At 38.4% G+C, this 17,096-nt stretch overlaps 1 protein-coding gene across 12 annotated transcripts in view; it reads left to right on the forward strand.

Moving 5' to 3' along the window:
* LOC137432512 (myopalladin) overlaps positions 1-17,096 on the forward strand; it is a 257,015-nt gene that overhangs the window by 230,702 nt on the left and 9,217 nt on the right. For all 12 annotated transcript variants that reach the window (XM_068124524.2, XM_068124522.2, XM_068124523.2 and 9 more), the window contains one exon: positions 750-883. In XM_068124524.2, coding sequence (XP_067980625.2) covers positions 750-883 — 134 coding nt within the window. The remainder of the gene's footprint in view (positions 1-749; positions 884-17,096) is intronic.

Below are 17,096 nucleotides of genomic sequence, written 5' to 3' on the forward strand. Positions count from 1 at the left end.
ATTTTTCGAATTTTTTTTAGCGAATAATGATGATGCATGAAGAGGCATTGTCTGAAAATTCAAATGCACATAAGATGCAACAGAACTACAGGCTTGTCCATCGAGCATGGCAATAACTTCCAAGAGGGAACTGAAATGTGTTAAGCAGCAGATGACCAACATGATGCGCTGATTGAGAAAATGGTTAGAGGCGATGGTTGTGTGGTAGCAAAGGAATGGGTGGTTAAAGACACCACATATTTTATTTGGAAATCCAGGAACATGTGGAGGAATTGTTCGCATTGTAATTGTAATTGCATCAGCCATTATGGTGCTAAGCTGGATGAAATTTATCAACAATTTGATGGATATACCGTATTCTGGCATCTTTTTCATTCTTGCAAGTTATGAAAACGTTTGAGAATAAAATTTATGGCTTTTACAGGCTTATGACTTCAATTCACTCTATAGTAGATTTTAAGCGTCTAATTTTTACCATCATCTCTACATTTTTCCCTGTGCTATCCCTACATATGGAATACTACCATACTCCATGGTACATATCTGCCTGTTCGAAGCCATGGAGTAGGCCAGAGAGAATAGGATTTTTGTTTTAAATACTGATGGTGCTCAAACTATCAAACGAGACACATTTTTAGTCTCCCAAAATTTGTTTACCTCTGTTGAATATATTGCACAGTTAGCTGCATCCTGGAGTATGAAGTTGCCTCATATTAAATCATCAGAAAGACATTTTGCTGTTCCTTCAGCATCCATCAAGATGGTTCAGGCTACGTGTGCCTGCTGATTCAGCCAGCACTGAAAGAGGATGGTGGTTGGTACACTGTGTCAGCCAAGAATGAAGTGGGAATAAGCTCTTGTACTGCACGTCTTGACATTTACGGTATGCTTTCCCCACTTTTTCCCACTCGGGGTGGAAGAATCCTACCTCAACACAAAGTCAATATGTCATTGGCTTTGACTTATTACCAGTTTGTTACCTCCGCTACCAAAGGTGGATGGAGGTTGTGTTTTCACTCCTGTCTGTTTGTTTGTGAACAAAATATCTCAAAAAGTTGTGGATGGATTCGGACGAAATTTGGCAGAGATGTAGCGTATGTGACACAGACAAAATTATTAGATTTTGGTAAAGATCCGGCTCCGGCTACTAGAATGTTTTAAGTGATTCTTCACCATTGGGAGATCGGGCTAAAAACGATACATAGCGGGATACCTCAAAAGGTTATGGACGGATTTGGGCGAAACTTGGTGGACAGCTTGCGTGTCTGACAAGGACGATTCGATTCGATTCTGGTGAAGATACAGATCTGGCTAGTAGAATGTTTGATTAAATGTGATTCTGTATTGTGATTTTCTGGTCTACCCTGGGATACTAAACGTAAGCTGTTCACCTGGCGGAGGTATGCTCTCTACTGAGCGCCATTCTAGTTTCATGTTGTTACAAATGCTCTCAAATTGATGTCATTGCTTTCAATGTATGCTATATTTGTAATCTCAAAACAATACAATGATGGAGTTGGATTAACATGAAGTTTACTGCTTCATCTGAAAGCACTCCTTTAATCAATACTAGCAGGAGTACCCGGCGTTGCCGGCGATGTTCTAATCCTGTTGGCATTTTGAAGAAATCAATTTTTTTTTCTATTTTTTTTTGTGGATGCCGACAACACTTCCCTACACCCACTAAGTACATGTTCAATTTAATATTCTAATATTACAAACACACACACACACACTAATCGGAGATGAACTTATAAAATGGGTCATGATGTCCAGATGTTTATCCGTCCGTTAACTTTTTGCTATTTTTGCTACTCCTGTTTCACCCGGCTGATTGTTTTGAAACTTGACATATGAATAGAAGACAGTTGCCCGCAGAATCGCTCATGCTTTGATTTTTCGATTTTGGATCATGGAGGCTCCCGGGAGAGGGGGTGGGGGTTGGGGGGTGGAGGGGGGTCACCCCCTGAAACTACGGATCCCTACTTGTTCCTTATTTACCAAATGATTGCTCTGAAACCCGACGCAGCCCTTATACTTGATGGTCCACAGGATTACAATGTCTTAGATTTTTCTAGGGGAGTGGGGGGGTTTGGGGGGGGAACCCCCAAATTAGCAGATGTCCACACTAGAACCTAAAGAGATGACCACCAGCCTACTTGGGGGACTATTTTTATTATTTTGAAATATCAAAGCTATTGAAGGGCAAGTGGCAAGATTTCGATTTTATTTTCTGTTTATGGTAATCAAATCTATGTAGACGGCACGTTCAAAATATTCTCAGAAGATACAAAAGTCTATGAATGACCAACATTATTCATATTGTATCTTTCAAGATACAAGTATAGATAATAAGTAAGAAAAGATATGTGCTGGTAGCAAAAAGAATATGGGCTCAAACCCAGCTGCCTCCACCAGGCGGAACAGTTTACATTTTGTATCCACAAATAGGCCAGATCTGGATCCGGACCTGAACCAAAATATAATCGACTTGTTCTTGTCACCTCACCAACCTATCCACCTTGTTTTGTCATTAACTCATCCACAACTTTTTGAAATATGCTATTTATCGTTTCTCAGTGGTGAAGAATCACTTTAAAAATTATCCAGATCTTCCAGATCTAAATCCAGATCTTCACCAACATTGAACCAATTCTTGACTCAATTCTATCTACCTTTTATTTTCTTTTTTTTAGCTCTTGTCACTCGATGGTGAAGAATCACTTGAAACATTCTAGTGTCCGGATCTTCACCAAAATCTAATCATTTTGTCCTTGTCCCACATGCAACCTCTCCATCAAATTTCTTCCGAATCCGTCCACAACCTTTTGAGATATCCTGTTTACAAACAGACAAACAGAGGTGAAAATAACCTCCAATCCACATTGCAGTTGCGGAAGTAATCATGGACTGTTTTCTACCCACTCTCCTCAGGTCTTGCTTCCTCTGCTATTTAATTCCCATGTTCTCATCCACCCCCACCCTCCATTGAACTCTTTTTTGCACTAATTTTGCAGAATAAACCTCCTTATGAAACTCCTAAAATTGAGGCCCTCCACTCACCTCCACTCCTTTGTTTTTCATCTCCCTTCCTCCATCTGCTCAAACCACTCTTCCCTCCAGTGCTTCCAAGTTGGCATTGCACCATCGTCTCAGGTTATCCTCCATCCCTATCTGTGATCACTTCTATCCTCATTAAGCACACCACCAACACCCCCACCTGACCTTTTTACCTCTTCCCATAAGATTTCAAGTTGCTATGCTGTATTTCTCTTCTCACTCCTGTTCATTCATCGCCTTGTTGTCCCAATGCCCCACTCTCGGTCCATTGCCTTCTACCCTCCATCACATTGCTCTTGCTTGGGCCGACACTTCAGCTTATATCATCTGACTAGGGTGATACTGGAGATGTATTTCCTGCCTTAACATGTTATCTCACTTCTCCATTTCCCATGATATACTGGCAAGTGTTTTACACCGTGGAAGTGTCGACCTGTCATTTATTTCCCATCGCTGGTGTAAGTCATGGACACATATTGGGTTTGTGTCTTACTGAAAATGTGACGGTATGTTGATCTGTCATATGCCTTCTTTTTCTTATTTTGTATCCAATGGCCTTTGTACCATCTACTCTTTAAATAAATTTTAATCTAATATTTTCACCAATGAGCAGTATAATTTCCAATACGGATACAATATTAATGGATGACATTAATTGCACAAGTATAGAACCGCCTTTAGAGGCCATTTTTCCCTGCAGAGCAGGGGTTGGCCTTTTTGGACACCGTGGTCCCCTTTTTGAAGCAATGTTTTATGGCCGGTTGCCCTTCCTGCCGCCAACCCTGTTAGTCGCCTCTTGCGACACACAGAGAATTCCCAGTGAACTGGTACTCAATTTGCTGACCTCGGAAGGATGACAGGCTGAGTCAACCCCCTCGCGTTAATTCAGCGATCGACCGGGATTTGAACCCGGGATCCTAGGATCCCAAGCCGGCACCCTAACCGCTAAGCCAACACCAGGCTAATTTCACAAGTATATTGTACTATAAAATTATGATAACAAACAAATCACATAATGAGTTGGGTAACACCAGTCTTTCCCAAACGTTTGATGTGTACGACTGTAAAGCATTTTATTGTTTGGGTACCAGGGTAGCTGTTTTTCAGATACCACAGGGAGTGACGTCCCTGCCCTGTGTGATTCCCGGGCTCAGCTGGCCCTGGCTGGTATGGGCCCCTTGTCCACGGTAACGGATTCCCACTGCCTTATGGGGGAAACCTTTTTAGGCTAAGGCTATGAGAAGGAGTCTGGGATATCAAACCGCACCTATAGGTCAACCTTGGTAGCGCTACATCGTGGATAAATGTGTCCATGAAAGTAAGTGGTGGCACAAATTTAGGCATCACTGTGCAGCATCTGTAGACAGGTGTTTCCACTTTGGACGTCAAGGGGCAGCAGTCATCATACGGACGACCTGACCAGTCTGCCATGCCTATGTGCATCAGTCTTCACGTTGCATTTACTGCACCTGCAGCCAACGATGCTCATAGGAATAGAGAGTGGGAGAGGGATAGCACACACCTCTATCATGTTAATCATTTCTCTGTGCGAGTTTTTCCCTTCATTGGCACCTGCTCACCACCCATTTTTTTTACCGACACAACCATCACACAATGCACAATGCTCAGTGAGCATGCTAACGGAGGGAAAAACCTGCACAGAGATGTGATTTCCCATGACATACCCGGTATGTATTGCCTGCCTTAACATTCATTTTATTGTACCTGAAATGTAAAGTGTCCCTTGTTTGTGTGTTGGAATGAGGTTTGTGTGAATAGTGAGGGGTCTGTCTAGTTTGAATCAATGTATCCTTAGAGAAATATTTCTCAAAAGATTTTTTTTTGAGGTGAATAAAAAAAAAAGACCAAACAAACGAACATAAATAAATAAATAATTAGGTGAATTGTATGCTATTATTTCTGCAGGCTTGTTTGAAAGGGAAATCCATCTGAAATTCACCTTTTTACGAGACTCAACACAGCTCCACATCTTTTCGACTTCGTTTTATCGGCTAAATCTGTAGAATCTGAATGGAAAACAACACCCTGGCACCGTGTCGCTGATGCTACATCACCGTCTCGAGAAAATAGTGTTGTTCGAAAATACAAAGCAAATCGTCATATGATAAAATCGCATCAGCAAGCTACGACATTTAATGCTCAGTTTGACTTTGGCTTTACATTTTCGAGACGAGCAAACATTGGAACATTTCATTTCCTTTTTTTTGTTTTACTCGACCATCTGAATGCCAGCGAAGGAATTCTCAATCTTTCACAAAACATGTACTGATTTTGTTATTTTATTTTATATTGTAATCCATTTTTAGATTATATTTCTATGTACTGTGTATAAGTATTTGCCCAAAAGTGTGATTGTGTATCATTTGCATATACAGGGCCTTCAAAAAGTATTCACACCAATGACTTTTTTTTTTTTTTTTTTTTTTTTTGTATACAAGATCGAGGCTCGTGAAAGAGCTAACATTAATCACACAAAAAGACAAACCGACACACAAAACACAAAAAACAAACACAAAACACAAAAAACACAAAACAAACAACACACAAAAAACAAGGGGAGCGGCAGACAAGATGGGGAGAGAGGGGGAAGGACACAAAAGAGAGGGGGAAGAGGGGGAAGGACACAAAAGAGAGGGGGAAGAGGGGGAAGGACACAAACACAACATTTGAGAGCAGGGACATCGGGAGGACTTGGGGGGAGGTGGGAGAGGATTAAAACATATGAACACTGCAAGGACTCTGGGGTGAATTACCGGGGGTAGAAAAGATCAAGGTTTTCGATGGGGGACGATAAGAGATGGTGGTGAACAGCTGTTTTAAAGACCTGGAGGGAGGAGTGGGATTGAAGGGAGTGGGGGAGTTTGTTCCAGAGGCGGGAGAAAAGGGGAATGAAAGAGTGAAGGTGAGCAGAGAGCCTAGACTTTGGCAGTTTAACCATAAGAGGGATGCAGGCAGATCTTGTGCGACCTGAATGAATATTGGGGGGACAGAGCACAGAGAGAGCTGGGGGAGCAAGGCCGGAGATGAGTCGGTAGAAGACAGAAAGACCACCAACCTGCCTGCGGTGAGTGAGTGAAAGGCCCTCGGCGTTGACTACATCGCAGGAGATTCCAATGATTCTGAAAGCTTTGGCCTCAACAGCGTGAAGCCGAGCAAGGTGTGAGGCAGGAGCACCAGCCCAGAGGGGGGAAACATTGATGTTGTTTTGTTGTTTCACATTTGTTTCACATTTTGTTGTTACAGTCTGAATTTAAGATTAATTAAATTGAGATTTTTTTTTTGGCACTGATCTATACATAATACCCCATAATGACAAAGTAGAATTTTTTTTAGACATTTTAAACCAAATAATTAAAAATGAATATACAGAAATATCTTTCAATGGGAAATATAAAAAATGGGATTATGGGCAGTGGATTACTGAATGACCCCCGATATTTTGTTTAGAGATCACTTTTGGTGACAAATAAATATTTAATCCTGAAAAAAGGTTTGATTAATCAACCGAATGTTAAAATCAATGTTCACCCGTCAATGGGTCGCAGCACTGACCAATTGGGTGTGCCCGTTTTTCCCTTCACCCATCAATTGGTTGTGGCACTGACCAATTTGGTGTGCCCGTTTTTACCTTTACTCTTTGATTGGTTATGGCACTGACCAATTGGGTGTGCCCGTTTTTCCCTTTACTCTTCGATTGGTTATGGCACTGACCAATTGGGTGTGCCCGTTTTTCCCTTCACCCATCGATTGGTTGTGGCACTGACCAATTGGGTGTGCCCGTTTTTCCCTTTACTCTTCGATTGGTTGTGACAATGACCAATTGTGTGTGTCCGTTTTTCCCAGCATCATTCTTCGTGTCTTCAAAGGTGGGCCTACATAGACACTCCGGCCCAGAGACAAACCATTAAGAATTAAAATATTTAAATATGATGAAATATTTAATGAACATGGTTTTTTTTTCCATTAGTGTCATTTGTGTCAACAGATACATCATTATAATAGACGTCACAAGAGTGTGTTGCAATCTTCGATGTTGGTCGCATGGAGTACATGTTGTGATCAGTAAACTTTATTTCAAAAATGACAAAAATTCTAAAGTGCATTTTCAAGAATGTGCCAAATCACATTGCCAACCAAAGGTGGGCCGAGAAGTGTACTACCTCCCTTAGGGCGAGAGTGGCCGCAAGTCTGACAGAATGGTGCAGAGGTTGCGCACGTACCTTTTAGCTGTATACTCGAAGTTCAATTCTTGACCTTCCTATAAACTGTCAGATTGTGCTTCATTGGCTGGGCATTGCCTCACAAAGTGTGCCATCACTCAGATGGATGTTAAGCTGTGGATGCATCTTCCAGCATTAGCTGGTGGACGTTAAAGATTCCATGTTGTTTTTTTTATGAAGAGGAAGTATGTTCTTGGTAGTACCCTGGCTAAATTTGAAATTCTTGTCCTGACTAGCTTTCCAAAGTCTAAGCTCTGAGTTTGAGCTCTGGCAACCCATCGCTCAGCAGGAATCAATGGCCCATGACAAAGTCTGAAACATAGCCAGGATAAACAAGGACACATCGGTGAATATAGAAAAGATTTTGCACGTGGCCATGTTTTGTGATTTGCAGTGTTTCCACAAGCAGAGAAGTGGATTGGGCAACATTAAAATGGAGCTTTTACTATTACTTTAGACGAGCTTTATGTTTACAAAATGTAGGCTCATGCAAAACAGTATTGAAAGCGCATGTGGATACAACGACCAAGGGAATTCACAAATAGGAAAAGAGGAGAAAGAGAGGGAGAAGGGAAGAAAACACAGGGACCTGCAAATAAGAAGATTGAATGAGGTAGGGTCAATGGGGGTAGAAAGAATTAAGGGTAGAGATAGAGGATGACATGAGATATTGATACAATACCTCCTTGATTTCCTGCAAGAAAGGGAGATTGAATCACCTCTGGGAGGCCACTCTACAAATGGAAGAAAGAAAAAGGAACAAATTAGACATGCAGTAAGCCTGCATTTAGGAGTTTCCCAGAAGGAGGTTACTGGAAGAACTTGTGTGTCCTGGTGGAGCTGGAGATGGTCGAAAGACTGAGAGCAGCAAAAAACAAGGAGGGCGCCAACATGTCTGCGATGTCAGATCTTGTACTTCTTGTAAGCTTGTGTGCTTCAATGGGAAATTGAAGAAGCAAGGTGTATTCAGTCATTAATATACCCATTCTACACCACACAGCCAAATGCTAGTTACTTGATGAAGATTGTGAACCATTAACGGCCAGTTAATGAAAAACTTGCTTTAAGGCCTCACCATCAGCCATGATCTTTCTTGGGCAAACCACATATCGAATTTGCCCTACAAATCCATTTTCCGACTGGGCCTCCTCTTTCCCATCCAAAACCATGACCCTTTCTAACCCCATCGACCGCCACAAGCTCACCTCTTTCTGAGTTTCTAGTTTTTCCATCCACTTCAGTGGATGAGAGTTTGCGGCTGCACCCATGTTGTTCACCCCATGCTCTTCCATTACCTTAATTCTTCCCTACATCTCTTATTTGTCTAAGTCCACCTTTATTTTGTCCCAGCTCCATGCTGTTGGTGTGTATCTCCCCCTTCCCTCTATCTCTCCTTTTCTTTTCATTATATTACATCCTGGCCCATTCTGAGTTATCGCTCCTCCACACTTTATCCCAAAAAACTTTGTTTGGGAAAAAAAGAATTTGTGCAAATTGTTTTGCAAAAGATGACAAAAATACTTTCATCAATGTCATCAATTTGATTTTTCATGTCAGGAATTTTTCACGCTCTCCTCGTACATGGTCCGGCAAAGTCGCTTTATGAGATAACTGAACAGAACTGAGCATGCTAAATAGTGCAAAGGAAACATCCAATGAGATTTGTGAAGTGCCTGCACATTTAGTACAAAAGAGTACTTGGAGTGACTCTCGTCGGTGCGGAACGACTAAGGAACAGCCACGTTATAAGGACATGCCAACAATACCCCAGCAACAGAACAAAATGTAATTCTGCTAAATTAAAAAACCGTGGTAATTACATAGATTGGCATTGGAAGGCCAACATAGTAGTGGGCCTGCATGATTACATGCAAGCGGAGTAATTAAAACAGTTGTTTTAATGGAGCAGATGGATTCGATGGAATTAGATGCACAGCCTGATGTTGCCAAAAAATGGTGGTTGAGAATCCCCCATGTTAACGATAAAATACAGAAATGGTTCTGGCGCATGATCACCAGACATTAGAGAAACCCAGATGGGCAGAAGCAAATGAATAGGGTGAATATTGCTGAGCGCTATCCAAATGTGAATTGACTTCCTTCGGCTCATGAAGGTGTAATGACGGTTGAAGCTCGACGGTATAGCCCGACATACATTCGGTAGAAGGTGGTGTGTAGTGAAGTTGAAGGAAGTCTAATGGACAGAGCTAAATTATCTACAACAACATTGAGATGCACGATCACTTTATAAGCTGAAGGCAAGTCAAACATTATTAGGCCAAACACTGCAATATGCGATTTAACCATTTGCCAAATGCTATTTAGCCATTTACCAAATGCTGTTTAGCCATTTACCAAATGTTGTTTAGCCATTTACCAAATGCTGTTTAGCCATTTACCAAATGCTGTTTAGCCATTTACCAAATGCTGTTTAGCCATTTACCAAATGCTGTTTAGCCATTTACCAAATGCTATTTAGCCATTTACCAAATGCTATTTAGCCATTTACCAAATGCTGTTTAGCCATTTACATTTAGCCATTTACCAAATGCTATTTAGCCATTTACCAAATGCTGTTTAGCCATTTACCAAAAGCTGTTTAGCCATTTACCAATTGCTGTTTAGCCATTTACCAAATGCTATTTAGCCATTTACCAAATGCTGTTTAGCCATTTACCAAATGCTATTTAGCCATTTACCAAATGCTGTTTAGCCATTTACCAAATACTATTTAGCCATTTACCAATTGCTGTTTAGCCATTTACCAAATGCTATTTAGCCATTTACCAAATGCTATTTAGCCATTTACCAAATGCTATTTAGCCATTTGCCAAATGCTATTTCGCCATTGGCCAAATGCTATTTAGCCATTTACCAAATGCTATTTAGCCATTTACCAAATGCTATTTAGCCATTTACCAAATGCTATTTAGCCATTTACCAAATGCTATTTAGCCATTTACCAAATGCTATTTAGCCATTTACCAAATGCTATTTAGCCATTTACCAAATGCTATTTAGCCATTTGCCAAATGCTATTTAGCCATTTACCAAATGCTATTTAGCCATTTGCCAAATGCTATTTAGCCATTTGCCAAATGCTATTTAGCCATTTGCCAAATGCTATTTAGCCATTTGCCAAATGCTATTTAGCCATTTACCAAATGCTATTTAGCCATTTGCCAAATGCTATTCAGCCATTTACCAAATGCTATTTAGCCATTTGCCAAATGCTATTCAGCCATTTGCCAAATGCTATTTAGCCATTTGCCAAATGCTATTTAGCCATTTGCCAAATGCTATTTAGCCATTTGCCAAATGCTATTTAGCCATTTGTCAAATGCTATTTAGCCATTTGCCAAATGCTATTTAGCCATTTACCAAATGCTATTTAGCCATTTACCAAATGCTATTTAGCCATTTACCAAATGCTATATAGCCATTTGCAAAATGCTATTTAGCCATGTGCCAAATGCTATTCAGCCATTTACCAAATGCGATTTAGCCATTTACCAAATGCTATTTAGCCATTTGCCAAATGCTATTTAGCCATTTGCCAAATGCTATTTAGCCATTTGCCAAATGCTATTTAGCCATTTACCAAATGCTATTCAGCCATTTGCCAAATGCTATTCAGCCATTTACCAAATGCTATTTAGCCATTTACCAAATGCTATTTAGCCATTTACCAAATGCTATTTAGCCATTTACCAAATGCTATTTAGCCATTTGCCAAATGCTATTTAGCCATTTACCAAATGCTATTTAGCCATTTGCCAAATGCTATTTAGCCATTTGCCAAATGCTATTTATCCATGTGCCAAATGCTATTTAGCCATTTGCCAAATGCTATTTAGCCATTTACCAAATGCTATTTAGCCATTTACCAAATGCTATTTAGCCATTTACCAAATGCTATTTAGCCATTTACCAAATGCTATTTAGCCATTTACCAAATGCTGTTTAGCCATTTACCAAATGCTATTTAGCCATTTGCCAAATGCTATTTAGCCATTTACCAAATGCTATTTAACCATTTACCAAATGCTATTTAGCCATTTGCCAAATGCTATTTAGCCATTTACCAAATGCTGTTTACCCATTTACCAAATGCTATTTAGCCATTTGCCAAATGCTATTTAGCCATTTGCCAAATGCTATTTAACCATTTACCAAATGCTATTTAGCCATTTGCCAAATGCTATTTAGCCATTTACCAAATGCTATTTAGCCATTTGCCAAATGCAATTTAGCCATTTGCCAAATGCTATTTAGCCATTTACCAAATGCTGTTTAGCCATTTGCCAAATGCTATTTACCCATTTAACAAATGCTATTTAGCCATTTGCCAAATGCTATTTAGCCATTTGCCAAATGCTATTTAGCCATTTGCACAATGCTATTTAGCCATTTACCAAATGCTATTTAGCCATTTAACAAATGTTATTTAACCATTTACCAAATGCTGTTTAGCCATTTACCAAATGCTATTTAGCCATTTGCCAAATGCTATTTAGCCATTTACCAAATGCTATTTAACCATTTACCAAATGCTATTTAGCCATTTACCAAATGCTATTTAGCCATTTGCCAAATGCTATTTAGCCATTTGCCAAATGCTATTTCGCCATTTACCAAATGCTATTTAGCCATTTACCAAATGCTATTTAGCCATTTGCCAAATGCTATTTAGCCATTTACCAAATGCTATTTAGCCATTTACCAAATGCTATTTAGCCATTTGCCAAATGCTATTTAGCCATTTACCAAATGCTATTTAGCCATTTACCAAATGCTGTTTAGCCATTTGCCAAATGCTATTTACCCATTTCACAAATGCTATTTAGCAATTTACCAAATGCTGTTTAGCCATTTGCCAAATGCTATTTACCCATTTAACAAATGCTATTTAGCCATTTGCCAAATGCTATTGAGCCATTTGCCAAATGCTATTTAGCCATTTGCCCAATGCTATTTAGCCATTTGCCCAATGCTATTTAGCCATTTACCAAATGCTATTTAGCCATTTGCCAAATGCTATTTAGCCATTTACCCAATGCTATTAGCCATTTAACAAATGCTATTTAGCCATTTACCAAATGCTGTTTAGCCATTTGCCAAATGCTATTTAGCCATTTAACAAATGCTATTTAGCCGTTTACCAAATGCTATTTAGCCATTTGCCAAATGCTATTTAGCCATTTACCAAATGCTATTTAGCCATTTACCAAATGCTATTTAGCCATTTACCAAATGCCGTTTCGCCATTTACCAAATGCTATTTAGCCATTTACCAAATGCTATTTAGCCATTTACCAAATGCTGTTTAGCCATTTGCCAAATGCTGTTTAGCCATTTACCAAATGCAATTTAGCCATTTAACAAATGCTATTTAGCCATTTACCAAATGCTGTTTAGCCATTTGCCAAATGCTGTTTAGCCATTTGCCAAATGCTATTTAGCCATTTGCCAAATGCTATTTAGCCATTTACCAAATGCTATTTAGCCATTTACCAAATGCTATTTAGCCATTTACCAAATGCTATTTAGCCATTTGCCAAATGCTATTTAGCCATTTACCAAATGCTATTTAGCCATTTGCCAAATGCTATTTAGCCATTTGCCAAATGCTATTTAGCCATTTACCAAATGCTATTTAGCCATTTACCAAATGCTATTTAACCATTTGCCAAATGCTATTTAGCCATTTACCAAATGCTATTTAGCCATTTGCCAAATGATATTTAGCCATTTACCAAATGCTATTTAGCCATTTACCAAATGCTATTTAGCCATTTGCCAAATGCTGTTTAGCCATTTGCCAAATGCTGTTTAGCCATTTACCAAATGCTGTTTAGCCATTTACCAAATGCTATTTAGCCATTTACCAAATGCTGTTTAGCCATTTACCAAATGCTATTCAGCCATTTGCCAAATGCTATTCAGCCATTTGCCAAATGCTATTCAGCCATTTACCAAATGCTATTTAGCCATTTACCAAATGCTATTTAGCCATTTACCAAATGCTATTTAGCCATTTACCAAATGCTATTTAGCCATTTGCCAAATGCTATTTAGCCATTTGCCAAATGCTATTTAGCCATTTACCAAATGCTATTTAGCCATTTGCCAAATGCTATTTAGCCATTTACCAAATGCTATTTAGCCATTTACCAAATGCTATTTAGCCATTTGCCAAATGCTATTTAGCCATTTACCAAATGCTATTTAGCCATTTACCAAATGCTATTTAGCCATTTGTCAAATGATATTTAGCCATTTACCAAATGCTATTTAGCCATTTACCAAATGCTATTTAGCCATTTGCCAAATGCTGTTTAGCCATTTGCCAAATGCTGTTTAGCCATTTACCAAATGCTGTTTAGCCATTTACCAAATGCTGTTTAGCCATTTACCAAATGCTATTTAGCCATTTGCCAAATGCTATTTAGCCATTTACCAAATGCTATTTAGCCATTTGCCAAATGCTATTTAGCCATTTACCAAATGCTATTTAGCCATTTGCCATATGCTATTTAGCCATGTGCCAAATGCTATTTAGCCATTTGCCCAATGCTATTTAGCCATTTGCCAAATGCTATTTAGCCATTTACCAAATGCTATTTAGCCATTTACCAAATGCTATTTAGCCATTTACCAAATGCTATTTAGCCATTTACCAAATGCTGTTTAGCCATTTACCAAATGCTATTTAGCCATTTGCCAAATGCTATTTAGCCATTTACCAAATGCTATTTAACCATTTACCAAATGCTATTTAGCCATTTGCCAAATGCTATTTAGCCATTTACCAAATGCTGTTTACCCATTTACCAAATGCTATTTAGCCATTTGCCAAATGCTATTTAGCCATTTGCCAAATGCTATTTAACCATTTACCAAATGCTATTTCGCCATTAGCCAAATGCTATTTAGCCATTTACCAAATGCTATTTAGCCATTTGCCAAATGCTATTTAGCCATTTGCCAAATGCTATTTAGCCATTTACCAAATGCTGTTTAGCCATTTGCCAAATGCTATTTACCCATTTAACAAATGCTATTTAGCCATTTGCCAAATGCTATTTAGCCATTTGCCAAATGCTATTTAGCCATTTGCCCAATGCTATTTAGCCATTTACCAAATGCTATTTAGCCATTTACCAAATGTTATTTAACCATTTACCAAATGGTATTTAGCCATTTACCAAATGCTATTTAGCAATTTGCCAAATGCTATTTAGCCATTTACCAAATGCTATTTAACCATTTACCAAATGCTATTTAGCCATTTACCAAATGCTATTTAACCATTTACCAAATGCTATTTAGCCATTTGCCAAATGCTATTTAGCCATTTGCCAAATGCTATTTAGCCATTTACCAAATGCTATTTAGCCATTTGCCAAATGCTATTTAGCCATTTACCAAATGCTATTTAGCCATTTGCCAAATGCTATTTAGCCATTTACCAAATGCTATTTAGCCATTTACCAAATGCTATTTAGCCATTTACCAAATGCTGTTTAGCCATTTGCCAAATGCTATTTACCCATTTAACAAATGCTATTTAGCCATTTGCCAAATGCTATTGAGCCATTTGCCAAATGCTATTTAGCCATTTGCCAAATGCTATTTAGCCATTTGCCAAATGCTATTGAGCCATTTGCCAAATGCTATTTAGCCATTTGCCAAATGCTATTTAGCCATTTACCAAATGCTATTAGCCATTTAACAAATGCTATTTAGCCATTTACCAAATGCTGTTTAGCCATTTGCCAAATGCTATTTAGCCATTTAACAAATGCTATTTAGCCGTTTACCAAATGCTATTAAGCCATTTGCCAAATGCTATTTAGCCATTTACCAAATGCTATTTAGCCATTTACCAAATGCTATTTAGCCATTTACCAAATGCCGTTTCGCCATTTACCAAATGCCATTTAGCCATTTACCAAATGCCGTTTCGCCATTTACCAAATGCCGTTTAGCCATTTACCAAATGCTATTTAGCCATTTACCAAATGCTGTTTAGCCATTTGCCAAATGCTATTTAGCCATTTGCCAAATGCTATTTAGCCATTTAACAAATGCTGTTTAGCCATTTGCCAAATGCTATTTAGCCATTTAACAAATGCTGTTTAGCCATTTGCCAAATGCTATTTAGCCATTTGCCAAATGCTATTTAGCCATTTACCAAATGCTATTTAGCCATTTGCCAAATGCTATTTAGCCATTTACCAAATGCTATTTAGCCATTTACCAAATGCTATTTAGCCATTTACCAAATGCTATTTAGCCATTTACCAAATGCTATTTCGCCATTTGCCAAATGCTATTTAGCCATTTACCAAATGCTATTTAGCCATTTGCCAAATGCTATTTAGCCATTTGCCAAATGCTATTTAGCCATTTGCCAAATGCTATTTAGCCATTTACCAAATGCTATTTAGCCATTTACCAAATGCTATTTAGCCATTTACCAAATGCTATTTAGCCATTTACCAAATGCTATTTAGCCATTTACCAAATGCTATTTTGCCATTTACCAAATGCTATTTCGCCATTGGCCAAATGCTATTTAGCCATTTACCAAATGCTATTTCGCCATTTACCAAATGCTGTTTAGCCATTTGCCAAATGCTATTCAGCCATTTAACAAATGCTATTCAGCCATTTAACAAATGCTATTTAGCCATTTACCAAATGCTGTTTAGCCATTTAACAAATGCTATTCAGCCATTTACTAAATGCTGCTTAGCCATTTACCAAATGCTATTCAGCCATTTAACAAATGCTATTTAGCCATTTACCAAATGCTATTTAGCCATTTGCCAAATGCTATTTAGCCATTTACCAAATGCTATTTAGCCATTTACCAAATGCTATTTAGCCATTTGCCAAATGCTATTTAACCATTTGCCAAATGCTATTTAGCCATTTACCAAATGCTATTTAGCTGCCAAATGCTATTTAGCCATTTGCCAAATGCTGTTTAGCCATTTGCCAAATGCTATTTAGCCATTTACCAAATGCTATTTAGCCATTTACCAAATGCTATTTAGCCATTTACCAAATGCTATTTAGCCATTTACCAAATGCTGTTTAGCCATTTATCAAATGCTATTTAGCCATGTGCCAAATGCTATTTAGCCATTTACCAAATGCTATTTAGCCATTTGCCAAATGCTATTTAGCCATTTACCAAATGCTATTTAGCCATTTGCCAAATGCTATTTAGCCATTTACCAAATGCTATTTAGCCATTTACCAAATGCTATTTAGCCATTTACCAAATGCTATTTAGCCATTTACCAAATGCTATTTAGCCATTTACCAAATGCTATTTAGCCATTTACCAAATGCTATTTAGCCATTTACCAAATGCTATTTAGCCATTTACCAAATGCTGTTTAGCCATTTATCAAATGCTATTTAGCCATGTGCCAAATGCTATTTAGCCATTTACCAAATGCTATTTAGCCATTTGCCAAATGCTATTTAGCCATTTACCAAATGCTATTTAGCCATTTGCCAAATGCTATTTAGCCATTTACCAAATGCTATTTAGCCATTTACCAAATGCTATTTAGCCATTTACCAAATGCTATTTAGCCATTTACCAAATGCTATTTAGCCATTTACCAAATGCTATTTAGCCATTTACCAAATGCTATTTAGCCATTTACCAAATGCTATTTAGCCATTTACCAAATGCTATTTAGCCATTTACCAAATGCTATTTAGCCATTTACCAAATGATATTTAGCCATTTACCAAATGCTATTTAGCCAT

The sequence above is a fragment of the Myxine glutinosa genome, chromosome 8, assembly GCF_964187855.1.
Source record: "Myxine glutinosa chromosome 8, kmMyxGlut1.1, whole genome shotgun sequence".
In the NCBI taxonomy this organism is placed as follows: domain Eukaryota; kingdom Metazoa; phylum Chordata; class Myxini; order Myxiniformes; family Myxinidae; genus Myxine; species Myxine glutinosa.